This window comes from Melospiza georgiana, chromosome 23 (genome assembly GCF_028018845.1).
Source record: "Melospiza georgiana isolate bMelGeo1 chromosome 23, bMelGeo1.pri, whole genome shotgun sequence".
NCBI lineage: Eukaryota > Metazoa > Chordata > Aves > Passeriformes > Passerellidae > Melospiza > Melospiza georgiana.
Genome location: NC_080452.1, coordinates 10102650 through 10129281, shown reverse-complemented (window position 1 = coordinate 10129281; position 26632 = coordinate 10102650). Strand labels below are relative to the sequence as shown.

General features: G+C 50.7%; 1 protein-coding gene across 2 annotated transcripts in view; it reads left to right on the top strand.

Annotated features, from left to right (window-relative positions):
• Window positions 1-26632, top strand: part of KCND3 (potassium voltage-gated channel subfamily D member 3) — an 87669-nt gene that overhangs the window by 45051 nt on the left and 15986 nt on the right. For both annotated transcript variants that reach the window (XM_058039668.1, XM_058039666.1), the window contains exon 3: window positions 21150-21312. In XM_058039668.1, coding sequence (XP_057895651.1) covers window positions 21150-21312 — 163 coding nt within the window. The remainder of the gene's footprint in view (window positions 1-21149; window positions 21313-26632) is intronic.

Sequence of the window (26632 nt, the reverse complement as noted above, 5' to 3'; positions counted from 1 at the left end):
GCATCTCTGTTTGTGGAGATGTTTGCCCCTGAACTTTGAGCACTGCCAGACACCGGAGGCTCCCGTGGCACAGACAAGAATGGAGGAAGGGGGAGCTGGAGAGAGCCCAAAAGATTTCACATCTCTCAGTGAATCCCTGCAGGAAGTGGTGGCTGCTGTGTCAGTCTGTCCTGTCAGCACTTTGTGCTGATGCCTGGCTCAGCAGGGAGGAGCTGGGGCTTTCTGAGAGTGCATCCCTGCCCAGGATTGGAGCTAGAGCAGTGTGAGTCCCTTCCAACAGCCAAAATTCTGTGATTCTGTGCTCTGGAAGTGAATTCTCTGCAATCCACCTCTGGCTGAGTAACTGCATTCCTGCAGCGCCCCTGGTCACAGGTACTGCTGCCCCGTGTGCCCCTCATGGCAAATCAAACTGCAGCGGTCACACAGTGATGGAAACACACACACAGACAGAAACGCAGAGTTTCCACCACCCCAACAATCCCCAGCCCTGCCTGGCTGCAGGCTCAGTGAGACGTGGCAGGACTCACATTGTGCCTCCCTGCTCGGAAGGACAGAGATTTGGTACACCTCACAAGGGAGGTGCAGCAGAGCTTTAAATAACCCCTCACAAACCCTCCTTGCAAAGAAAATAACCACTCAGTTAATGCCAAGAAATCCCAGGCTAAGATTGATAAAATAGGACTGCCTTCTGCACTTGTGTGGAAGGAATGAAGGAGTCGTGGAAGTTTTTGGCAGGCAGGAGGAGAGGGAATTCTCACTCCTGCTCCTGCTGAAACTGCTCCCAAAGCAGGAGCCGTGTGGGATAAAACATGGATGGCTCAGGGTCACATCCACGTGCAATAGGAAGAATGCAGCACAGGAGCTTTAGAGCCAAAGCCCCCCTGAATTCCTGAGGGAGCTGAATGTTCCTGCTGGGTCACAGCAAGGCTGGAGGACGTCAGGGTTCAAACCAGGTACCCACAGCCTGCTCAGACACTTCACCTCTCTTTGGCCAGTTAATTTAAAACAGGATTAATATTTCCAGCATGATTAGAATTTTATGAAGCTTAATTAATTAAAGGTCATAAAACACAATGAGAGCAGCATATGACAGAGCTCAGATAAATTCAGGCTCTTGGTGTGGAAGTCTTGCTGTGTTTGAGGTGTATGAGCAGCTCTGCAGGGCTGCAGAGGGGTGGGGGCTCAGCCAGGAGCTGAGAACCCCCAAAATAACCCAGAGGGGAGAAGAGGAAACCCAGAGAACCAAAGTGAGGATTCCCAGTGGGAATGAGCACAAACCAGGGATCAGTCTGATTCCTGAGAGCCACCCAGCACCACCCTGGGGCCAGGGTTTAGGGTGAGCAGGGCAGTGCTGGGTGCTGGCTGCATTTCATGGTTTTACAGGCTTTTCCCACCCCAATGAGCCCATGGCTCTGTGAGTGTGTGGGCACGGGGAGCTGTGCACACACATCACTCCCTTCAGAGGAACTCGCTGTTCTCCAGGACCTTTAATTACTAAAAAATGCAGCAAATCCCCTTCAATATTCCAAATTAGGGTGGGCAGAAGGGGCTGTTTGGGATTGAAGGAGGATAAAGAGAATAAAATGCAAATCTCCCAGCAGTTTATCCTTATGACTAATACCTATCACAACAGATTCGTTTGGGAACTCGCCTGTGACGTTCAGCTTGTCAATCCTCCCCACCTCTCCCAGCTCTGCTCAGGGACAGCCTGTGCAGCTCCAGCTCTGCCCAGCAGTGCCTCAGGAGATGCTGCATCCCCCCAGCTGAGGATCCTGCTGGTGGGAGCCAGGAATTGTGGAATTGTTAGGCTGGAAAAGAGCTTTGAGGTCACCCAGTCCCAGCATCAGCCCAGCCCCACCACGGCCACCACTGAGCCGTGTCCTCAAGTGCCACATCCACACCTTCCTGAACACTTCCAGGGATGGAGACCCCAGCACTGCCCAGAGCAGGCTGCTCCAATGCCTGACAGCCCCTTCTGGGAGGAAATTTCCCTTAAAATCCAACCCAAACTTCCCCTGGTGCACCCTGAGGCTCGAGGTCCTGCCCTGCTCCACAGAGGGGCTCTGGCTCAGCCCATCTCCTGTCTGAAGAAGCTCCTTGGTTGGGAAAGGCTCCAAACCTCTTAACAGCCCACTTGTGTCTCAGTGAAATCATCAGGAAGGATAAGAGTGCAATTTATAACTATAAAACCAGGCTGCATTTGAATAAAGCCCAGCCAAATCCATGGCCGTGTGGATTCCCTTCCCCAGGCCAGGTAGCAGTGGGCATTTGGGCATCTGCTGCGCTACCAACCCTAAAAACAGCTTCAATCCTGTGAATCTCTCTAAGTACATTAGCCAGAGAATGAAAACCTCATTGAGATTAGGTTTCCATCTCCCCACATCCACGCACACGGCAGCTGGGATTAGTAAATGACCAGAGCACTGAAGGAGGGAGGAGGATTAACAACGGGAATGAAAAAGGTCGGCGATCAGCGGCAGCTCTTTGGAAAAGAGACTTAGGACAAATGGCACAGGCGGCTGCCATGGATTGCCTTGAGAGGGCAGTGAGAGCTGCAGAACACGAGAATGGAAGAACAATCTTGCCCTGATCTGGGGGGGCAGGCCAGGACATCACCCCCAAGAGGGGAGCCCTCTGCAGAGCCCCTGCCAGCTCCCATCAGCCAGGGCCCCAGGCTCAGAACCCAATTCCAGCTCCAGCTATTACTGCAGGAGTTTTAATCTCCGTTCTTGTGCAAACAACTGCAGGGAGTGATGGACAGATAAATAAAGAAACAAATGAATAAAGCCAGACTGGCACACAGGAGCAGCACACGCCTGTGTGAGCCTGGCCGTGCTGGGAGATGAGCAGGGCAGGGCTCACCCCTGCTCTGACCAGCTCAGATCAGCTCAGATTTGATATTCCAGACACAGCAGCACAGAGGCAACCGCTGCTGTGACAGTGAGCACAAATGTGGGGGGAAATGAAAAAGGAGATGTTCTTCATTTGTGTCCAGACAAGGGAGATGTGACCCATGAAGGCAGAACTTCAGCTGGACATTCCCAGCACGGCACTGGAGGGAGGGAGAAGTTCAGCTCTATTAAAATTAAAATTCGTGTTCAGTCTGCCATCTCCTAAACCTGTGTTTAGCAGAGTGCAACTCCTGCACTCATCTGAATTCTGTGGGAATTCACTCCCCAAATACCCACTAAAGGCCTCTTTTGGAACAGCCCCCCTAAACTGCCACAGCACTGATAGAACAGGAACTGCTTGGTTTTCCAGGCTGTCAGACTGGTACCTCGCTCATATTAAATCATTTCCCTGCACCAAAAGGAAATTAAAGATTATTTTATGCTATTAGCTTTTGGTCCGTTCACAACTTTTTGCATTAATATTAAGATATACAATCTCACTTTTGTTCAGGCTGTAAAAACTACATGAATACAAGATATTTGAAAATTATTTAAGAACTGTGCCCTCCGAGCAGCTCCCTCAGAAGGTGAACTATGAGGTCTTGGCCTCCCATTCGGAGCCCAGTCGAAAACACATTTGCTGCTTGTTAGCAGATTAACAGATGAGACAGAGGGGAGTTAAACATGGCCAAGGTGTGAAAACTAATTATAGGCTGCTGCAGCAGGCCGGCAATAAGGAGAGCCAGTGTTAAGTGCCCGTCCTAGGAGGTGATATCCATCTCCAGAGCAGGAGGAACGAGGCAGGGCTGGGGCTGGTTTTATCTGCAGGAGCTCATCTGAGCCTGGCGCTGTGTCTGCACTGAGCAGCGCTCACACGGGCTCACTCACATCAATGCACTGCCCTAAAGTCGCCCTTTTGGGGGGCCAAATGTGCAGCCAGCTGCAGCACCAGCTGCTGGAAATGGGAGCCCAAACAATAAATAACAGCCCCTTACCAATTCACTACCAAGGGTGGACTGATACTGTTCAAGCCCAAATAATAAATAACAACGCCCACTAATTCAGTACCAAGGGTGAATTGATGCTCTTCAAGCCCAAATATTAAATAACAACCCTCACCAATTCACTACCAAGGGTGAAGTTCCCCACTCTTCAGGCCATGAGGCACAAACCATTTTATGTGAAGCCTTGAGCCTTTGGAGTAGTTTGAGCGAGAGGAGGGAGCTGCGGCACACCCAGGCAGGATCCCTGGCAGGATCCTCTGGAATTGGGTTCAAAACATCTGTGGGAAACAGGTCCCAGCTGTCCTGGAGGGCTCCTTGCTCCTCCTCCTCCTAAAGAGCTGCACACACTGCAGAGAGTGGAAGATCATTCCCTCTGGGGCTCTCTTGCTTTCCCTGAGCCACTGCTCTGGTTCCTCAGAGACAAAGCTCTAGTGTAGGAGCTGTGCACCAAAGCAGATCAGAAATAGAAGAAATTTGGGTATTTCTCTTTCTTTGAACACCCCAACCTCAGCAGCATTTCAGTGATGACAAAGCCACTCCTGCCACGGAGGTGCGGTGTTCAACACCAGCAGTTCCACCCCTCAGAGGTCAGCACTTGTGCATTTTTGGAGTCTTTGTGCATGCACAAGAGCTAATTGCATCCCAGAGAGCTGTGTGCCTGTTGGTCTGGAAGTGTGCTGCCATATGTTTGGTGTATACTCAATTAACAGGGTGCAGCTGCACTGCTTCCATCTGCATTATGGAGCAGATCCCCATCGCAGCGCCAGGCAGGAGTCCCACAGTTTGTATTTATTGAAATCATTGCCCAGGGTTTGGGTGGCTGGAAAGACTCAATCAAGCAGCCCAGCATTGCTTTGCAAAAGGAAAATGATCCAGCCAGGGAGCCAGAGGAGCGGGATGAGGGCTGGAGGGGCTGCCACGGGCAGGCTCAGCCGGCAGCCAGAGTTAAAGCTGAGCCTTCCTTCCAGGGACTGCTCCTGCCCTCAGGTTTATTGAAGTGTGACTTGCTGCTGTATTCATATTCACCATCAGATCCTGGGCTTTTTTTAGCTCCCTGCAATCTTTTTCTCTAGGCATCGGAAATTTAATTTTAAAATTGGATTTGTGTAATGCAGGCCTTGGTCTGGAGTGCTGCTCCTGAAGCACCTGTGCTCAAAGCTCATCTGCCTGTGAAAATCATTACAGGTGTAGGAGCTGAGTAAAGGTGCAAATTGCACAGATGGATTTCAGTCAGGTTTCACTGCCAGGGTCTCTTTTCCTGCTGTACAAAAGCAGCTTGCAGAAAAAACACCAAAAATACAGCAAGGTACAGGGGCAGAGGGAATGCAAACACAAATGCACGAATACACAAATACACAAATAATCCACAAATCAGGTGTAACCCTATGGCAATGTTTAGATCCAGGGCCTAATCACAAGCTCTCAGGAGACAAGGACAAGGACCCAGAGGTGTGGCTGGGTGTGGTAAGAGAGGACATTCAGCCTTTTCTGTGATGTTCTTGCCTTGTCCAGCCCTGTGCTGAGGCAGCAATCTGACTAATTAAAGTCCAAATCTGGGCAATTACAGACGGCAACGCGTGGCTGAGAAATAATCAGATTTACTTCTGCTGTCCATTCAGAAAAGCACCAGCAGAGCTGTGCAGGGCTGGTCAGGCTGTGCTGAGGCTCCAGCACCTGCCGCAGGTGCCCAGAGGGGAAGGTGTTGGTGCTCACAGCAGATCCATGGTGCCCCAGTGCCATCCTGTGCCAGGACAGACTGACAGACGGACAGACAGACAGACAGACAGACACCTGGGGCTTTGTCTGGCCCACGAGCAGCAGCTGGGGGCAACCAAAGCCAGCTTCCCCCTGGCCACAGGTGTGCAAATGGCACCAGGGCTGGGAATCTGGGACACTGGGGATACTGGGGGTGAGCTGGGGGGAACTGGGGGGAACTGATGTGGAACTGGGGGTCCCCTTGAACCAGCTGCTGCCACAGCCCTCCTGTGCTCCTTGGCACAGGCATTTCAAACTTTCCAGCTGGAGAACTTGGCTGCTTTATGTCCAGATTGGAATTGTAATAGCCTTGCTGTTGTAAGGAGGGCAGGGAAAGGGAGGGGTTCAGGAAATGTGCTCAAAGAGCTCATGGATTTTCTTCTTAGGGGTTTTTTGGCTGCTTTAAGGGGCTCTCGTTGGAAAACAACCGGGAGCTCAGCAGCAGCATTACAAACATTAAATGGAAACTGCAGGGGAGGAGGGAAGAGAAGGAACATGGCAGCTTTTGTTTGAAAAGTCAAATGCAGTTGCATTGATCCATCCAGCAGCCACAGCTCAGAGGCTGCTTTGTGCATTTGAGCTTTACAAAAATCTCCAAATCCTCAGGAGCAGGCTTAAGGGACTTGATCCATGTGTCAAATCCCCCAGCTGGAGCAGCACCCTGAGAGGCCTCAGTTATCCTGAACAGCACACAAGGTGGTTGCTGTCACCCCAGAGGGCAAAAGCAGATTTGGAAGGAATAATAATTTAAATGTTTTCCCTTGTTTTGCATTTTCCCCCTGCCCTGTGCAGTGACAGCAGGCGCTGCAGCGTCAGGAGCAGCAGAGGAGCGAGTGCTGCTCCCTGGCCCAGGGGTGTGGGCAGGGTGTGCTGGGAGCCAGAGCCTTTCTGGGCTCCTGCACAGTCCCTGCGCTCTGCAGCAGCTCTCTGGGGCTCTGGGCTGGATTCTGGGGTTTTGGGGTGGAGTTTTGGGTTTTATCTTTGCTTTCACATCATTCAGTGCACATCAGCAGCAGAGCAGTAGCAACCACAAGCCCGGTGCGCCAGAAGAACTCCAGAAATTGGAAGTGCAAACTGAACTGAATTTAAACTCCATAAATTTAAAGTGCAAACTGAACCCTCCCCTCTGGGGCAGGGCTCTGCTCCCAGGGTCCCACAGACAAGCAGGCAGAGCAGGCTGGTTTACCCTTATCATTAACTTGCCTTTTTAATGAACTTTTCAGCCTTTAACCATCCTGGTGCTTGTATTGTGCACTGGCAGGAGCAGACTCACATCTCACATCAGCAAACAGAGATTTGCAAATGAACCTAATCCTGTCAGAGCTCTCAGCACACGGACACACATTTCCTTGCTGGCCAGTGCTTTGGTTTTATACCTGAATTCTCAGGCAACTCAGAATCCTGGTAGGAAATTTCATGCTGCACAAAGCTGCTTATCAGCATCAAAAGAACTGAATTAAGATGGTTGGGAGAGGGAAGAAAAAAAGTGAAGAGATTTTTCAAGTAATGCTTCTGTTCCACTGGAGAGCATAGGAGGTGGGTTTGCTCTCAGCTCCAGCAGAAACTGCTGCCCTTCCTGCCCCCTTTGAAGTGCACCTGAGGCTCAGGGCTGGGCAGGAATCACTGGGCTGTTTGCACACTGAGCACTGCCTGGGACAGTTCACAGCAGCAATCAGCAGCTGCTGCAGGATCCTCAGCACAGCAGCATTAATAAACATTAAAGAGGAGTGTGGGCTTGGCATCTTTCTAATTAAGAGTGGAGGAGCTGGAGATGAGGTCAGTGCCCAGATGGGGTTGAAGGGCAGTGTAAGCTTGAGAGAATAAATTCAACCTAAAGGTCATCTATATGGATTAAATGATCTGAACAGTCAATTCCAGAGCCATCTTCTGCAATTAATATTTAATTAAAAATAGAAACACTATAAAGTTTAGCTTTTAACCAGCAAAATTATTTCATGTCCCATAAAACCTTTAAGTACCAGAGCCTGCATCCTCTCTGTCCCCTGCACAGAGCAGGCTGTGGGTCCCTGGGAAGGGCATTCCAAGGGCAGCACCTGTGAAACACCTGGGATCTGTTCCCAGTGACCACAGACAGCATTTGACAGCTGAAGGGCTCTTCCCTTTTCATCCAGTTGAGAATTGAATGCAGTTTCTAATCACATCCAAACACATCATGAATTAAAGGACTGGGCTGAGCTGTGGTCAGCAGCAATTCCATGTTTCAGAGGGGAAGGGGATGGAGAAGAGGCACCTGGGGGTGGTCCAAGGGCAATGTGCTGATCTCAGCCCCAGGCAGACCCTCCTGACCCTGCTCCATCCCCAGGAGCTGCAAACCAGCCCAGCAGCAGCTCCCAGAGCCAGTGGTGCCTTTTCCTAACCCTAACCCTTCTCCCCCTGCACATCTCCCTGGACCTCTCCTGAAAGTGCCTCCTGCACGTGTTCAGAGGGATTTAAATGTTCTGTCTCCTCTGACTTTGCTGGCCCAGAACTAGGCCACCAGGAAGTCACCAGAGGAATATTTGTTCTTCAGCACTCGAGTCCTTTGTAACCTACTTGTGAGTGTTTAATCTACACCACCAGCCAGGAGCTGGAAAAGCAGGTTCAGGCTCATCATGTGAATTCTCACCTTTGGAGAATGCAAGGAAAAGTCACTTTGTTTCTGCAAGGTCCTTTCAGTGGACTGAAGGTGGAGAAATTTAGATCTGTCACCCATTTCCTGCTTGATTTCCAAAGCTCACACTCCCAAGCTTCAGTGCCCTGGAAGTGCAGATAACACTGACTTGTCTTCATATGAGCTGGAGGTATTTTCTACAGTGCTACGAAAATAAGAAGCAATCCAGTTCAAAGACTTGTTTTTGCTTCCCTCAAAGTCAACCATAAAATTCCCTCTACTTCAGTAGTGCAGGATCAATGAGTTTTTCTCCAAATGTTTGACAGAGCTTCCTCCCTTTTTTCTTGGGACTTGGGGTCCTCCTGTTTATTTTTACTGATTGCAGGAGATTTGTTGTTGTTTTCAGGGGTACAGAGGTGTAAGTGCAGGATGTGATTGCCTGGAGCTCTGTGCCTCCCTCCCTGCTTTGGAGCAGCATTCCTGGAGCCCTGACCTCGCCCAGCCAGACTTTCTGGTCACCACAGCTCAGCTCAGGGGCACTGCTCAGAGGAGCCTTCGGCACTGCAGTGGTCATTCTCTGGCTTTGGAGAGTGCTCTGAAACCTCTCTGAACCCTCAGCAGCAGCCTGGGAGTCCTCCACTCAGGGGAGCATCCATCCATCCATCTATCCATCCATCCATTGTCCATCCATCCATCCATCCATGGTTCCATCCATGGTTCCATCCATCCATGGATCCATCCATCCATCCACTGATCCACCATCCATCCATCCATCCATCCATCCATGGTTCCATCCATCCATCCATCCATCCATCCATCCATCCATCCATCCATCCATCCATCTATCCATCCATCCATCAGGAGTGGGAGCAGGCAGGAAAATGCAATCAGCTTTCCTCATTCTAATAAGGCAGCACAATTAATCTCTTCACTTCTCACCCAATCCCTGCTGCGTGTATAAATTAAATTAGCAGCCATATATATAGAGACATTATATATAGGTATATATAGAGAGAGATATCATATGTACACACAGGTATATGAAACACCCCTGGCTGAAATGTCTCTTCTAACCTGGAGATAGAAGGTGAGAGCTGAAACTGCTGAAAATCTCGGAGAACAGCACAGTCCCCATCATTCCTGCTGTGACCCAGGGATGGTCCCCGTGCAGTCACATGCATGTAAAAAACCCTTTTGAAGTCTCTCATATTTTGTTGCTAATTCTGCTTTGCAAACAAGTGCCTGGTGTTACTGCTGAAATATGTCAGAGCTGTTAAATGCTTGTATAAATAATAGATGGGAGGGCTTGTAGCAGGACTAAGGTCTCTCTGCATCAAGACATAGACAGGGTTATGTTTTATTAATAACCATTTGCAAACCACAGTGCAGCAGGGAAGTGGCTGCTGTGCCAGGGTTTTAAAGCCCTGCTTTACCACCAGCCCAGCCCGGAGGGGTCTCTGCATGATCTCCCCCCCTGGAGCCCTCCCTGAGGTGGGGAAGGTGCCCCCCGTCCCTGGGAGCAGCACCGGGGCGGTGCCAGCCCCTCCCTGGGCTTTGCCACCCTCCCCAGGGCTGTGGCTGAGCTGGCACCTCTGCCCCAGATCAGTATTCTGAATCTGCAGAACTCCAAAACACCAACTTCCCATTCTGTCTCTGGGCCAGCTGTAAGAATCATCCTTGATTTCTATCCGTGGGTAATTGTGCTACAATTATGGAAAACAACACTGTGTCATGGAAGTGCTTACGGTGGTTATTTCGGCAGAAATAGCCTCGTGCATTGCTAAAAAAGCATTTTCCAGCCCCTCTACGTACAATAGGCAGTGACAGACGGAGCAGATTTGCATAAAACCACACAAGCATCGAGTTCTTTTCAAGGCACTCAAAGACTCCAAAGCAGCACCATGGGCAGCGCCCGGGAGGGATGCAGGAGGGATGCAGGAGGGATGGAGGGGGGATGCAGGAGGGATGCAGGAGGGATGCAGGAGGGATGCAGGAGGGATGCAGGGGGGATGCAGGAGGGATGCAGGAGGGATGGAGGAAGGATGCAGGAGGGATGGAGGAAGGATGCAGGGGGGATGCAGGGGGGATGCAGGAGGGATGCAGGGGGGATGCAGGAGGGATGCAGGGGGGATGCAGGAGGGATGCAGGAGGGATGCAGGAGGGATGCAGGAGGGATGCAGGAGGGGATGGAGGAGGGATGCAGGAGGGATGGAGGGGGGATGCAGGGGGGATGCAGGAGGGATGAGCCTGAGCCTCTCCAGATCCCCTCTCTGTAAATCTAAACACCTCTGTAAATCTAAACACCTCCTGTGGCTGTGAAATAGTGACTGCCAGACGGCTCATGAATAGAAATGCACTTTGAAAATTGCCCAGCTGAAGGCCAGCCCTTGCTGATCCAGGAGCTGGTTATGTGTGAAAAATCACTGAAAGTCAAACCAGTCCATTTACCTGCCCAGAGCACCTTACAGGAGTCTGAAACAGCACTGAACCAACACTCATGAATATTAAAGCACTCCCCAAACAGCTCCTCCTGCCCTGGTGTGAACTGGAGAAGTGAAACCTCAGAGCAGCCTCCGGGGAATGAATTCTGTTGACATTTTACTTTGATTAAAAACCTGATCTTTGTTAAGCCGCACCTAATGCTCAAACACCAGCAAGTGTGAAGGCAGAGAACGTTACACTGGCATGGAAAAGGGGAAAAAAAGGGAAAGGAAAAGAAAGGAAAAACTCTCAGAGAGATTTGAGCTTGGTCTGAGCTGCCCCCAGCCCTGCCCTTCGGTGGAGCTCGCTCAGGTGAGACCTGGGCTGCAGCTGGATCCAGCAGTGCTCCTGCTCCAGAGGGAAACCTGCAGCTCCTTCAGGGCTGGGGGACTCTGCTCCTGCATTTCCTGCAGCCCTGCAGGGTTTGGGGCCTCTGTCCCTGCAGGGTTTGGGGGCTCTGTCCCTGCATTTTCTGCATTTCCTGCAGGGTTTGGGGCCTCTGTCCCTGCAGGGTTTGGGGGCTCTGTCCCTGCATTTCCTGCAGGGTTTGGGGCCTCTGTCCCTGCAGGGTTTGGGGTCTCTGTCCCTGCAGGGTTTGGGGGTCTCTGTTCCAGCTCTGCAGGACAGACCCCTCTCCTCACTCCTCTTTCTGCAGCCCAGCCAAACAGGTGGCTCGGGAGGAATGAGGGGATATTAAATTAAGCTCAGGTGAACCTTCTGGGGAAATTCAAGGGAGCTTAATTGCAGAGTATTTGCTTTTAGCTGTTTCTCCCTTTTTATTTGGGAAATGCTTATGAGCAAACTCTGTGTTTAATGAGGAGGAAAGCACTGATGAAAAGATGCATTTCTTTTTAGCATCTTTAATCTGAATTCCTGCCGGTGCTGCACATTTTCCCAACAGAATGCTTACAGGTGATGAGGTTGTCCGGCAATTTTTTAGTGATTACACCCCAGACTAAACCAGATGCAGGAGATGGATGCACAGCTGTGGCTGAGAGTCCTGGCCAGGGGCTGCCAGAGAATCCTGGGGCTTCTCATCTGCAGCCTCTGCTTTAAACAGGAGCGAGCTGAAACCTTGGTGCAGAGTAAAACCCTCATCTCTTGAGCAGATGTATGAGAAACACAGGATGTCAGGATTCTGAGCCAGCCATGGGCAGCCAGGTAGCCCAGCAGCTGATATCAGCACTGATAAATATAGACACTTCTTATATAAGGAGGCATGGGCAGGTCACTGAGTTTTTAGGAAGATGTTCTCATTGATTTCCAATAAGAAATTCTGATTTTAAGCGTGGTATAAAGTGGCATTTTGATATTATTAATGCCATGTTCTGGATAATATGAATGCTTAATCTAAGTGTAAATAATGACTGTGGAAAGAGTGCCTGGGCAGTGTCAGTGCAAAGAGCAGAGTCCCTTGGACAAAGAGCAGGAGGAGACTCGGGGATAGGGCAGGAAAGGATTGCTCTCACTTTCAGGTGAGGCTGAGGAGGAAAGGGCTGCCCAAGGTGACACAAAGAGCTGAGTCCATCCCTCAGAGCCTCTCCCTTTACCTGTGACCCTGCAGGGCCCCTGTGCCAATAAATGCCCAGGCAGAGGGAAGGGGAAGGAGTGGGAGCTGCCCCGGGGCTGAATCTCCTGCTCAAATGACAGATGAAGGACAAAAATGTGACGTTTATCAATGGAGTAAATATTAAAATAAAAGGATTTGGGAGGCTGTCATGATCTCAGTGCTTACATCAGGCACAGGCTGTGCATATCTTCACATTACAGCTACGGGGAGGAAAACAAACTGGATTACCAGGGCTTAGTGCTTAAGCACTCTGTTCCCCAGCAAGGCAAGGAACTCTGGCTGTTCTGTGTTGCAGATGAGATTGAGGCAGGGCAGAGACAAGGATCAGGCTGTTTTCCTCTTCAGGCACAACGACTATACCAAATAAATGACGTAAAAATCACAAAACCTTCCCAGCTCATCCTCAGAAATGCCAGCAAGGCTGGGGGTATGTGAGCTCTGTAAGTCAGCCCCAGTTTCACCCTCATTTTCCTGCCATGATACCAAACCTGCCCCATCACCAAAACCTTCCACAACACCAACACCAAACCTGCCAGGACACCAAACCTGCCAGGACACCAAACCTGCCTCTCCCACTGACGGCCAGGGGAGCTCTGCCTCCCTTTTCAGGGGACAGACCACCTACAGAAAATAAAATTATTGAGCACAGTGATGGGAATGAGGCTCATTTTACTGGGAAACCTCTGGTTCCATTAAAGCCTGAACCCACCCATTCATTTTAACAGGAAATTATTTCATTTTAAGAACAAAAGCAGCAAGAAAACTTCGCTCCCAGCAGAGCAGCAGTTGGGACGCACTGCCCGGGGTCCTCCGGCAGCTCCAGAATCAAGCACAGGGCATCATAAAGACTGGAAAAGAGCCCAAAATCCAACCTTTTAGGGACAAACAGCTGTTGCTGCAGCAGTGTTGGATCCCAGCCCCTGTATGGGATGATTTTTGAGGCCCCTTCCAGCCCAAACCATTCTGGGGTTCTGTCTGGGGCTTCAGCAGCTCCTCAGTTTGGGGAAGGACAAATCCTGCTCCTGTTCTGCTCCTGTTCTCCTCAGAAGGAGGGAGAGGTGATTGCCCTCAGACCTGCTCAACTGGAGATATTTTTAGAGGCATTTTTGATCTAGCACTGGATAAAAGAGGGTTTAGACTTGCAGGGGCTTAACTGCCCCCGGGACGCCAAAGACACAAAATGTGCCAAAAATCAGAGAAAATCTGTGAACTGAATCCAGCAGCTTAGAGCTCAGCCACTGCTTGTCCTAAACCAGAGCTGTGAGAAATCTGCTCTGTTTCCCTTTGTTGGAATCTGCTCTGTTTCCCATTATTGGAATCTGCTCTGTTCCCATTTATTGGAATCTGCTGTTTCCATTTATTGGAATCTGCTCTGTTTCCCATTATTGGAATCTGCTCTGTTTCCCTTTGTTGGAATCTGCTGTTTCCCATTATTGGAATCTGCTCTGTTTCCATTTATTGGAATCTGCTCTGTTTCCCATTATTGGAATCTGCTCTGTTCCCATTTATTGGAATCTGCTCTGTTCCCTTTATTGGAATCTGCTCTGTTCCCATTTATTGGAATCTGCTCTGTTTCCATTCATTGGAATCTGCTGTTTCCATTCATTGGAATCTGCTCTGTTCCCATTTATTGGAATCTGCTCTGTTTCCCTTTGTTGGAATCTGCTGTTTCCCATTATTGGAATCTGCTCTGTTCCCATTTATTGGAATCTGCTCTGTTTCCATTTATTGGAATCTGCTCTGTTCCCATTATTGGAATCTGCTCTGTTTCCATTCATTGGAATCTGCTGTTTCCATTCATTGGAATCTGCTCTGTTCCCTTTATTGCCATCAGTCCGTTCTCCCAGGGAGAAGCCCCAGGACAGGAGGAACAGCCCCGAGTTCAGCCAGGGGAAGGCCAGGCTGGGTTTCAGAAACAAAAACCAGAGAACAAACCTTTGGCAATAAACACCCCAAAAACCAGAGAACAAACCTTTGGCAATAAACCCCCAAAAACCAGAGAACCTCTGGCAATAAACATCCCAAAAACCAGAGAACAAACAAGCCCCCAAAACCAGAGAACAAACCCCTGGCAATAAACCCCGAATACCAGAGAACGTCTGGCAATAAAACCCCAAATCCAGAGAGCAGGGCAGGGCTGCCGAGGCTCCCAGAGGGGATTTCACACCTGGCTCGCATCCTGCATCCCGCAGGGGAAGGAGCAGAAGACAGCTCCTGGCTGAGGTGGCACCATCCGTCACTGCAAACCTCCCCAGCCCCGCCTCAGCTCTGCTGAGAATGATAAAACTCTGCCAGGGAGAAGGGAATAACAGCGACTTCCAGGCAGGGCTATTTTTCTTCTTGATTTTCTTTCTATTTGAAAGAAAAATCCCGTTAAATCTGAGGTGGTTTTAATCAAATGCAGACAAAGGAAATTGAACTATTCACAAACCAGCCTCTATTCTCCATTGGCCTTTGTTGCTTTCACTTCAAAAGTTTGTGGTGCAGGCCTGCCCAGGGGAATTCTGCATTCCTTTCATCTCTTACCATCTGATGACAAATGGCATTTTTGGGATCACCTTGGAAGGGACAGAAGCAAATACTCAGGGAATATGAACACCTTGCATTGCATTTCACATCCAGAAAGGGAAACGTGAACCAGCTGTGTGTCAAACCAACGGGAATTTTCTCATTTTCTCATTTTCTGGAGTGCAGTGAGTTCCCAATGTCATGTTTGGAGAAACCCTGAGGGAGGCACCTGCTCAGGGACAGAGATTTTGTCCCTCTGATCAACCCCAGAATGGCTGCAGAAACCTGACAAAGGACCCAGGCATTACGCGGCTTTTCTCTGTACCACAATCACAATTCCTGTCTCTATCATTTATTCAGTGTTCAGCCCCCAGTGCGTGTCCTGTCCCGTGCAGAGCCTGGCATGTGCAATGCCCTGTTACAAACACTCCATTACAACTCACTCCCTTTCTTCCAGCCACTCCTTCAACTCCTTTGAAACCAATTCCAAGTTCAACTTTCCCAGAGCCTGAAGCTTTCAAAAGGCCAATTCTTAAAAAGCTAATTAGTTCCCCATAGGCTTTTTCCTTTTATTTTTCTTTTTTGGACTCAGTAAATATTTCTGAGATTGCTTTTTGTATAATCAGTGTTAGCAGCTCATTAAAATGCACAGTATGTGGATCATTTGGAATGTGACATGGCTCAGCATGGACACTCAAGCTGCTTAAAAAGACAGAAAATAAAAAGATGAGGATGGAATGAAAGCAAAAAGGCAGCATTTCCTTTAAGCTGACACCACACTTAAGGGTTTAAGACAGGGCAGGGAGCCTTCAGTCCTGCTATTAGGAGAACAGCCTAATTGCTCAATGTACTGCCTGCCCTCTCCTGCCTCTGTGTTCTCCAAAAAGTTCCTTTTACAGAGAGCTGAGATGCAGGAAAAAGGGTTCTCTGAGCAGGTAATTGTGTAAGGTTTTCACTCCGAGTAATATGAGGATTCTTCTTGAATTAATAATGAATGAAGTAATTTAAAAGGCCTTTAGTGTGTGCAGCCAGAAATAAATAATGCCTTAATCTGGGACATTTTATTTTCCATTAAAACAAACACTTTAAAAAGTGGGCATTACTGAGCAGCACTCGGTGCTCTCATGCCAGATGCCTGCATCAGATGGACAGCAATGCTCAGGACTTGTTCCTCAGATTTCAAGCATGTTCTTGATGTTCGATGGCTGTGGAAGGCAGGGAGGCTGAGAGCATCACTTTGGGTCACAGGGGAAAATCAGCCCTCACTGAATGGGTAAAACAGAAATAAACCCCAAATCAGCCCTCACTGAATGGGTAAAACAGAAATAAACCCCAAATCAGCCCTCACTGAATGGGTAAAACAGAAATAAACCCCAAATCAACCCCTCACTGAATGGGTAAAACAGAAATAAACCCCAAATCAGCCCTCACTGAATGGGTAAAACAGAAATAAACCCCAAATCAGCCCTCACTGAATGGGTGAAACAGAAATGAACCCCAAATCAGCCCTCACTGAATGGGTAAAACAGAAATGAACCCCATTGCCATCCCCTTCTCTGTGATATTCCTTCCCCTGCTCTGGTTAATGAATGGTAATGGGAACACTCGATTAGGAGCCTTTCATCATTTTAGGACTAGGGGCTTTAGCTTTCTGACCTACTTTTCCTGCCAATGAAATTCCATTTTTAGCTTCCACTCAAGGTCTGAATGTTACCCAAATTCAGACCATCTGCTTTAACTGCCTACGGGCTGAGGAGCTGATCCAAGCCGGGAGGAATAAATGGAACCAGTGTTAATACATGAAGTATTCTCCGCCCTGTGTGTATTAAATAACCTACTTAGTTTGTTCCTGAGTCCTCACAAACACTCCCGTTCCTGCTGCTGTTGGAGGAGCGTTCCTGCCACCAGTTGCTCCCAGGTCCCCTTTTCTGCCCAGCCTGGAAGTGGCTCCAGGCTCAGCGCATCCCCTGACCTGGCTCTGCTCTGGTCCAGCCCTCAGGGAATCCACCAGGGAGTGATTCCTCCCTTCCTGATGCTCCTCCCCACTGCAGGAGGAACAGAACCTCCTTCTGCTCAGAGCAGGACAACTCTGAATTCACTCTGTCCCTTCACCACACAAAACCCTGTCAGAAATACGAGTTTATAAACCAGAACAATACCAAAAAGGCGACTTTGCCCGGAAAATCCCTGCTAAGCAACTGCTGCCCACAGCTTTGCTAAGGATCCAAGTGAATCCAAGCGCTGGAGATAAGCTGCTGGAGCTGGAGCTGATAGGCATCTCCAGCCCCATCCCTGCCTGCCCGGCTGAGGGCTGCAATTGCAGCACAATTTCCAGAGCATCCATGAAAACATCACCGAGTGAGTGATGCCAGGGAAAAGGAAAACAGGAGTGTGAGAGGATGCCAGATCTCACAGCTGAATGCCCAGCTGGGGAAGTGCCCAGCTCCAAACAAGGCAGAAAATAAGGATATTTAATGTAAAAGAATCCTAGCATGAAATAGGCTCTGTGCTTCCCCGGCACGGCTGATTTGCTGCTCGAGGCTGGCATTTGACAGCCCGTTTGCAGATTCTCCTGCCTCAGAGCCACCGAGCCCCTGCTCACAGCTCAGCCCTGCAGGGGCCCAGCCCAAACCCGTCTGTGCTCCTGGGTCTGTAAAACACAGCTGGGCACCCCCGGGGACACCCCAGGTGGAGGGGAGGGGGCTCTGAGCAGCCTGAGGCGGTGGAAATGTGGAATAAATGGATTTTGGAAGGTCCCTTCCAACCCAATGTGGCAGAGCGGCACGGGTGAGCTCTGGGGCTCATTCCAGCTGGGTGGGTGAGCAGAGATGAATTAAACCCCAAAGCAGAGATCCAGGAATTCCCTGCTCTAAAGCAGAGATCCAGCCCCTAGCCCTGCCCGGGTGTGAATTCTGTGATCTAAAGCAGAGATTCAAGCCCCCATCCCTGCTCCAAAGCAGAGATCCAGCCCCTAGCCCTGCCCGGGTGTGAATTCTGTGATCTAAAGCAGAGATTCAAGCCCCCATCCTTGCTCTAAACCAGAGATCCAAGCCCCCATCCCTGCTCCAAAGCAGAGATCCAGCCCCTCAGTAGGGTGGGTGAGCAGAGATGAATTAAACACTAAAGCAGAGATCCAAGCCCCCAGCCCTGCTCTAAAGCAGAGATCCAGCCCCTAGCCCTGCCCAGGTGTGAATTCTGTGATCTAAACCATGAATTAAACACTAAAGCAGAGATCCAAGCCCCCATCCCTGCTCCAAAGCAGAGATCCAGCCCCCAGCCCTGCCCAGCTGTGGATTCCCTGCTCTAAACCAGGACAGGACGAGCAGAGTTTGCTCCACAGTTTGGGCCATTGGGGTGACACAGCCATTTTTGCTCTGGGGCTCACAGCAGCATCAGCAGGATTACCCGGGACCTGCACCTGTGGCATGGAGGGGCAGGGCTGCCCATGCAATGTTCCAGTCTGGCAATGCCCCTGGACCCTTCCAGCTGAATTCTGGCCATTTCCCCTCCTCTGTGTGGGCCCCAGCACTGCCCAGTGAATCACTTGGAGCACAAAGAAGGCTCTCAGGCACCTGGAGAGCCACATGCTAATTCCATGCTTCATTCCAGCTCTTCATGCAAGAGGCTTTCAGAATCACAGTCTATTGTACAGCACACAATGATATTACTCTGTCCCTATTGTCCTAAAGCAGACGCTTCCAGGCTGGAGCAAAATCTTCTTCTGCCTCTCCTGTGCTGGGCACAAGGTGGAGAATGAAGCAGCTCCCCAAGAGCTGTGGGGCAGAAGTGCTGCCAGGGGAGAGCCTTGTGTCTGCCCCAGCCCAGGAGCTGCTCCAGCTTTGTCCAGCCTGAAATCCCATCCCGTCCTCCTTCCCCCAGGTGAGCCCTGCACTGAATCCAGCAGCTGGGAATGGCTCAGCTGTGATCCAGGTGAATTCCTGGCAGTGCTGGCAGCTCCTGTTGTGCTGTGCAGCTCCAGCACCCTCAGACCCTCTGCACGTTAATCACCACCCAGCTCCTCTATCAGCTGCTCTAATCAGATTATTGATCAACTGCTTAAAATGCACTTTCTCTAGAAGTTTCTTAGATGACAATTTGCCTTTTACTAAATAAATTAAAGGGAAAGTTGTGTTCTCCCATTCCAGTCAGGGGAAAAGAAGTTTTGGGGTTGAAATGCCTAATTAGCAGTGACTGGAATCCAGCAGCCGAGTTTATTTGAGTTTATTGGCACTGTGGCTGATATAAATATGCCACGGGGCCATTAGTGCCTTGTGGCGGCATCAGGACAGAAATAATCTCTCAGCAATGAATATTGCAGGAGCCGGGGGTGCCAACAGAGCAGCAGAACAACTGCAGCCCAGAGCCCTGGCAAAGGCAGGGGAGGCTCTCGGGCAGTGCCAGGGATGCTCTTGGGGCTCTGGCCCTGAGAAAAAAAGCTGAGACATGCCCAGAGCCCAGGGCTGGCATTTGCACCTCAGGTCAGCTCTGTGGGGCACAGGACGTGTCCCCAGGTGCCACCTGCCAGGCCAGATGTGCCCAGGTGCCACCTCACTGGGGTGATGTCCCCAGGTGCCACCTGCCAGGCCAGATGTGCCCAGGTGCCCCAGAGCAGATCCCAGGGCAGGAATCCAGGAGGATCCTCCACAGAGAGCTCCAGTGTGCCCAGTGCCACCAGGGCCACCAGCCCAGCCCTGCAGAGCTCTCAGGGCTCCTCCTGTCGCAGGAGGAACTTCTCCATCTGCCCACAAGCCCTTCCTGCTGCCAGGGTTTGATCTTTGCTGCTGCTTTAAGCACTCCTCCCGAGTCCCCATAATGAGGTAACTCTCAGTCTGCGTGTAAGAACAAACCTCCCTGAGCCAGACTGTGAGCCAGACACTCATCATTGTACTCTCTGCAAATGCACAGAAGGGCTTTTTCTGCATGCTCCAGGTCACTGAGATCACGTTTGAGGCATATGATTAATTTCCAGCCTTATTGTGTTAAGGGCCGGCAGCAGAGGAGGGAGATTTTTTTTGGAGCAGTGTTAAATGAGGCAGAAGAACTTGTCGCTTAGCAGAGCTTTGAAATGATCTTTGCATGGAGCAGCAGCTAAGAAGTTAATAGACATGAAGAGGCATCTATTGATTTGAGGTGTTCTGAGGGGTTTTGGTGTGGGTGAAGGCAGGAGAAGGATTCTGTTTGGGATAAATAAACCTTGGCTGAAGCATTTAACATGCAAGGAATCCTGCTCTTACTGAGCCCCCCATTCCAACAGGTTCTTGCACGGGGACAGGAGTGCAGCTGAGAAGAAAGCTGTTTTGAAATGTTTGTTTTCCCTCCTGGATGTAAATTATTCCTAGCTCTATTCCCCTCAAAGCTCTTTGTTGGTCATAGACTGACATCAAATGTAAAAATAAAGCCTCAATTTAAATAAATAATTTCTCCTTTCAACATTTGCTGCACCCAGCACCAGAACATCTCAAAGATAACCACAGAAATCCCTAAAACCATCTGATAGCAACCAGGGGTTGGTTTAGATTTCAGTTTTCGGATTTTCTCCAGAGCAGAGGCGCTCCAGCCCTCAGAGCATCCCTGTGGCCTCCCCTGCACAGCTCCACGTCTCTTTATGCAACACAAATCACAGCAGAAGATTGTTGGGTCCAACCCAGGGCAGAGCTTTGTGTGGATATTTTCCAGCTGGTCTCACGTCCCTGAGAATTCACCTTTTACTGAGTGCAGACTTTGAACAAGCCCCAGATTTCTGCCTGTGCAGATGGCAGGGAAACTGCTGGGCTCTGGAATGGAGGTGTAAATCAGCTCTCATTTGCACCTGCATGCCAGGGAATGGAAACCCACGAGCTGCTCCCCAGCAGGGGCAGAGTTTGGGGTTCGCTGGGGCTCATGTGCACGGGGAGGGGGGCACAGGGTGCCAACACCCAGCAGAGGGGCTGTCTGTGCTGAGCTGGGCTGCCAGGCTGGGCAGGGCTGTGCCAGGGTGGCAGCACCAGGGGCAGAGTGGCAGCTCCAGGGGCAGAGTGGCTGTGCCCAGCCTAGGGGGGCAGTACCAGGGGCAGGGTGGCAGCTCCAGGGGCAGAGTGGCTGTGCCCAGCCCAGGGGGGCAGCATCAGGGGCAGGGGGGCAGCTCCAGGGGCAGAGTGGCTGTGCCCAGCCCAGGGGGGCAGTACCAGGGGCAGGGTGGCAGCACCAGGGGCTGTCCCTGGCAGGGGGCTCTGAGCTCCGGTGCCACCCTGGAGCTGCCCAGGCCCTGGCAGGGCTCTCAGAAGGCTCTCAGGGCTCTCAGGAGGGTTCTCGGGGTCTCAGCAGGGCTCTCCCGTGTGTTTTGCCCACAGCTACGGGGACATGGTGCCCAAGACCATCGCGGGGAAGATCTTTGGCTCCATCTGCTCGCTCAGCGGGGTGCTGGTGATCGCCCTGCCCGTGCCCGTCATCGTCTCCAACTTCAGCCGCATCTACCACCAGAACCAGCGCGCCGACAAGCGCCGGGCGCAGAAGGTGGGTGAGCCTGTCTGTCTGTCTGTCTGTGCATCCTGCACCACCAGAACCAGCGCGCCGACAAGCGCCGGGCGCAGAAGGTGGGTGAGTCTGTCCATCTGTCTGTCCATCCTGGGCCAGAAGCAGTGCATTGACAAGTGCCGGGCACAGAAGGTGAGTGAGGGAACCCTGTCTGTCTGTCTGTCTGTCTGTCCATCCTGGGCCAGAAGCAGTGCGTTGACAAGCGCCGGGCGCAGAAGGTGGGTGAGCCTGTCTGCAGCAAATGGATGGCTGTGTGCACAACCCCCTTAAATCATCCCCAGGAGCTCTTTATCCTCCTGGCTGCTCCGCTCCTCTGTGGTTTCAAGCACACCCATCCAGGAACATGCACTTATCAGCACACAGACCCCTCAAAGCTGGGGCTGAACACTGGGAATACACAGAAGCCCCTGGAAATGTGAAGGGATTATTGAATATTCCAAATTCTGAACAGTTCTTGCCAGTGGAAGCTCCCTGAGTCACTGAGAGAGCATAACAGATTTACTATATCTCTATTTCAATCTGCTAAATTACACCACAGCCAGAATCAGGTTTTTACAACAACTGCAAACCAAAGGCCTGAGGTTCTTTTTCTCCCCATGGGATGCTGCCTGCCAGAAATGCGAGACTCAGGGGACCTGATGGAGAACAGTAGTAGAGAAAAGTGTTATTTGTGCTCCAGGCAAGCATCTGGGCCGTGCCTGCTTCTCCTTGCATCCCAGGGAGTGACAGCAGAGAGCTCAGAGACAAGACCCACAAAACCACAACGTTTGGCACTCACAACACAAGAGGGGAGCAGCAGGGAGGTGCAGGAATGAGCTGCAGCCTCAGCACAGGGCAGCCCCTCTCTCCAGGAGCAAACCAAGATTTCTCCCTCCAATTCCGCTTTTCCTTTGGCCTGGATCCACTTGGTAACAGGGAAAAGTCCCAGCACCTTTGATGCCAGTGTGATTGATTGCAGCTTTTATAAAGCTTTGCTGTATTGACACACACAGTGTATAATTTCCCCCCATTTGAATTTCTAATTCCCTTGATATTGGCGGAATTTCTCAGTTAAGAAACTTTTCTCAAGTCAGAAGAGTGAGTAATTTTCACATGATCAGCACTGCATGAATACTAAAAAGAGGAAAGGGAGAGAAGCACGTTAGTGACAGTGCCTCTGGAGCTGGTCAGGGTGTGCAGGGGGACACTGAGGATCTGCTTTGGTACCACACTTGTTCCAGCATCATCCCACGCTGCACTGAATCCCACCTTCAGAAACAGTTAAAACTCTGCCCCCATCTCATTGAAGTTACAAAGAATTTTGCATGGCTTTTGCAAGAAGGTTTTTTGGGAAAATCTCTTTGCTCTCTCATTCCCTGAATATGAAGAACACATCAGCAGCAGCTCCTTAGAGCAGAATTTGGGAGCACACCAGGAATTTGGTGGATTTTGTTCTCTTTGAAGGGAGGAGCAGATCTTGGACATGTATCAGGATAAATGCTGTGAAAGTTCTGCTTAATTTGAGAATCATGACTCTCATGATGTACAGGTAGATTTCAAGATGAGGCTCTAGACATTATTAACTTTTTATATGAACTCAGACTGAGATTTTCCAGTGACCAATAACCAAGGCAGAAATCCTGTATGAGCATCAGGGTGGCTGGATTGACATTCCCAGGGCTGTACCCCAAAACCCAGAGCCCAGCCCAGCCCCAACTTTGCCTCTCCACTGCTGAGGGGGCTCTGGTCTAGCAGGAAGAGGAATTTAAATAATGTGAATAAAGTACCAGGAGGTGGCTGTTACTCATCAGCATCTATTCTTCAACTAACTGAGGAGAAATGTTCCTTAAAAAGAAAAAACCCAGTAAAACACAAAACCCAGCTACCAGTGATCTAATCTCTTTAAAGATAAATTATTCTTTGCCAAACCTGTGCTGTGAGACAATTAATTACCAGGAGATCTGGCAAATCTTAATTCATTGTGCTGTGGTATCAAATTCTGTCCTCTGGCACGCTGCAAGGAGCAGGTCAGTGTGACTGGGAGATGGATTGATCACTTGTGACAAGGCTCATTTTGGTAAAACTGCTTTGTTTTTTTCCTTCCCCAACGACTTTTCCCCCCCTCCCCCCTTTTTTTTTTTTTTTTTTTTTTTGACTGATGTGCTAAGAATAGACATCCCTGACTTTGAAACGATGCTGCTCCTCGGTGAATGTCACAGCCTGGGATCTAACAGAGAATGTGACACTTAAAAGGCCTGACAATAGAATGACTTTGTAATTCAGATGGTGCTGGAGGAGCCCCTCTCTGTGCTCAGCTTGCAGGAGAAGGAGCTGGGTGGGGGCAGCACCTCCCACCTGCCCACCTGGCAAGGAGAGCAGAGGCAGCTGCTGACAGCGCGGGGATGCTGCTCCTTTGGCAGCACACCATGGCTTGGAGAAGGGGTGAGCAGCCCCCAGACACAGATCATGGTTTGCAGGAGGGGTGAGCACAGTCCCAGACACAGATCATGGTTTGCAGGAGGGGTGAGCACAGTCCCAGACACAGTTTGGAAGCTGCAGGAGGGGTGAGCAGCCCCCAGGCACAGATCATGGTTTGCAGGAGGGGTGAGCACAGTCCCCAGCTCATGGTTTGGAAGCTGCAGGAGGGGTGAGCACAGTCCCAGACACAGATCATGGTTTGCAGGAGGGGTGAGCACAGCCCCAGACACAGTTTGGAAGCTGCAGAAGGGGTGAGCACAGTCCCAAGCACAGTTTGGAAGCTGCAGAAGGGGTGAGCACAGCCCCAGGCACAGCTCGGTGTCCCCAGCACAGGGACTGGGACAGGCAGGGCTGGGGGTGGCACAGGAGAGCCCCAAGGTGAGAACTGAGCAGGGTCATTCTGGATCTCAGCCTGGGCAAAGCCAAGTTCACAGGGCACCTCTCACCAAGTGGGGAGCCCGCAGCAGCAGGGAGATGGAAATGCTCAGATGCCGTGGGGGAAAGAAAAGCCCAGCCCTGCTTGAAGTGCATTTATCTGTAAGAGTTAGATTTGCTAAATGAGCCTTGCTGCTGGAATAGCTGATAATCCCAGGGGATTGGCATGGCCTCAGTGCCACAGGGGCTGCCAGCAGTCCCGGCCCTGGGTAAATCACAGGGCTTGGTTTCAAGCCTGCAGTAAATGTGCTTCTGACGACTGCAGCCTCGCAGGGTGTTCAATTCATCTCATTTATTATCTGGTGCCCCTTGGCTCCCTGAGGACGAGCAGTGCACTGCACAGGCCTGGAGGCAGGTCCTCATTCCACCCTGGGGCTGTGGGCTGCCAGGAGAGAGCCAAGCACAGGCTGGGCGAGGCAGGGACAGCCAGGACAGAGCAGCTCTGTGGAGCTGCTCCCACGTGGAGCAGAAAGCTGAACAATGCCAGGCTGGGCAGAGCCCAGGGGATAAATGGGTGAGGCAGGTGAGGGACACCTTGTCTGGGGATGGAGGGAAGGATCCATCACCGAGCAGCTCCAGAGCAGGGAGGGATGCTGGGCATGGGGGACAGAAAGGGATGGAGGCACGGAGGCTCTTCCATGGGGGAGAGGAAAGGGAATGGAGAGAGGCTCTTCCATGGGAGAGAGAGGAAGAGGATGGAGGGAAGCTCTTCCACAGAGGAGAGGAAGGGGATGGGGGAAAGTTCTTCCCTGGGGATGGAGGGAGGTTCTTCCATGGACATGGAGGGAGGCTCTCCCATCTCCTCAGGCCACGGTGGCTCACAGGCAGCCAGGGAAGGGGAAACTATGGAGATGCTTCAAGGGGCTCCAGCCAAAAGGAAGGACGAGCAGGACACAAATGCCTGCTTGTTCCTCAGGAGGATGCAGGAACAGCCTGTTCCAGACCCTCGGGAGCTGCAGCAGGGCTCGGAGAGGCTGAATCTGGGTTTGTGTCATCCCCTCAGCGTGAGGAAGGCTGCCCACACAGCTGTCAATAACCAGGCCATTGTGATCATTGATTTGCTGCAGAGCAGGGGAGTCAGCTCTGAAATGTTCTGTTTCTCAGCTGACACCCTGAGTTTTGGAGGTGGGTTACTGAGCTGAGAGCGTGGCCAGGAAGATGAGTGGGGCTGTCTAAGAGGGCTCAGCATCAGAACGTGACTCAGTGCCAGCAGGGGATGGGGCTGGAACTTAGGGGGAGAGAGAAACAATAAGGTTAAAACTGGAGCTGGCTGACATTTCAGGAACATGTTTTTTCCAACCAGAACGAATCTGTGTGGAATATGTTTTTGTTGTTGTTGATATTTAACAGTCTTTGACAGGGGAAAAAAAGCTTTTTTATTATTTTTTTAGAAGATATTTCATTTTTGCTGGGCTAGGTACCTCTTTCTCTGCTTGTCACATCCCTTAATAGAGTTCAGGGGAAAAAAACCCAAACACACAAATTAGCCAACCAGGAATCCTGCCTCTTTCCTTTCATATCATCGAGGAAAGCAAAATAACATTTTCCATCAGCTCAGCTATTCCAAATTCCCCGAGTCCCAAATTGTGTGAGACAAGGAGCTGTCTGCTCTGGGAGGAAAAGATGAAATAAATCAGTGCGCTCCAGTTTATGGGTTCAGCTCCAGAGCCAGCCCATACATCCAAATATTCCAGGCTGTCAGCAGTGGCCCAGTGCCCAGCTGGGATCCTTGCACACATACCCAGAAGCTGCTCCCCGTTTATTTTCAATATCCAGAAGCTGCTCCCCGTTTATTTTCAGTGTCCAGAGGCTGCTCCCCGTTTATTTTCAGTGTCCAGAGGCTGCTCCCCGTTTATTTTCAATACCCAGAAGCTGCTCCCCATTTATTTGCAGTACCCAGAGGCTGCTCCCCATTAATTTTCAGTACCCAGAGGCTGCTCCCCGTTTATTTGCAGTACCCAGAAGCTGCTCCCCATTAATTTTCAGTACCCAGAGGCTGCTCCCCATTAATTTTCAGTACCCAGAGGCTGCCAGCAGGGCCCTGTCCCACAGGTGTCAGCACCACCTGAGCCATTCCCCCCTCCCTGGGCTGCCACGGGCTCCACACTGTTAGTTCATTAATTAATTAATTAATTAATTAGCGCTCATCCATCAGGGCCAGCACCTGGCGTGTGACACCAGATCAAACTCTGCTAATTCCTCCAGCCCTGAACGCTTCAGAGCTATTAATTGGGGGTGTGAGCTGTGTGAAAGGTGTCATAAAAGGGAGCTCTGGAGACACAGATAGGGAAGGACAGACAGATAAATCACAGGCAGACAGCTGCTCATCACGCCTGGCTTGCACTGAGGCACTGAGCCTCGGTTTGGACTGATGCAGAACAGCAGCATCCCTATTCATCATGCAGAA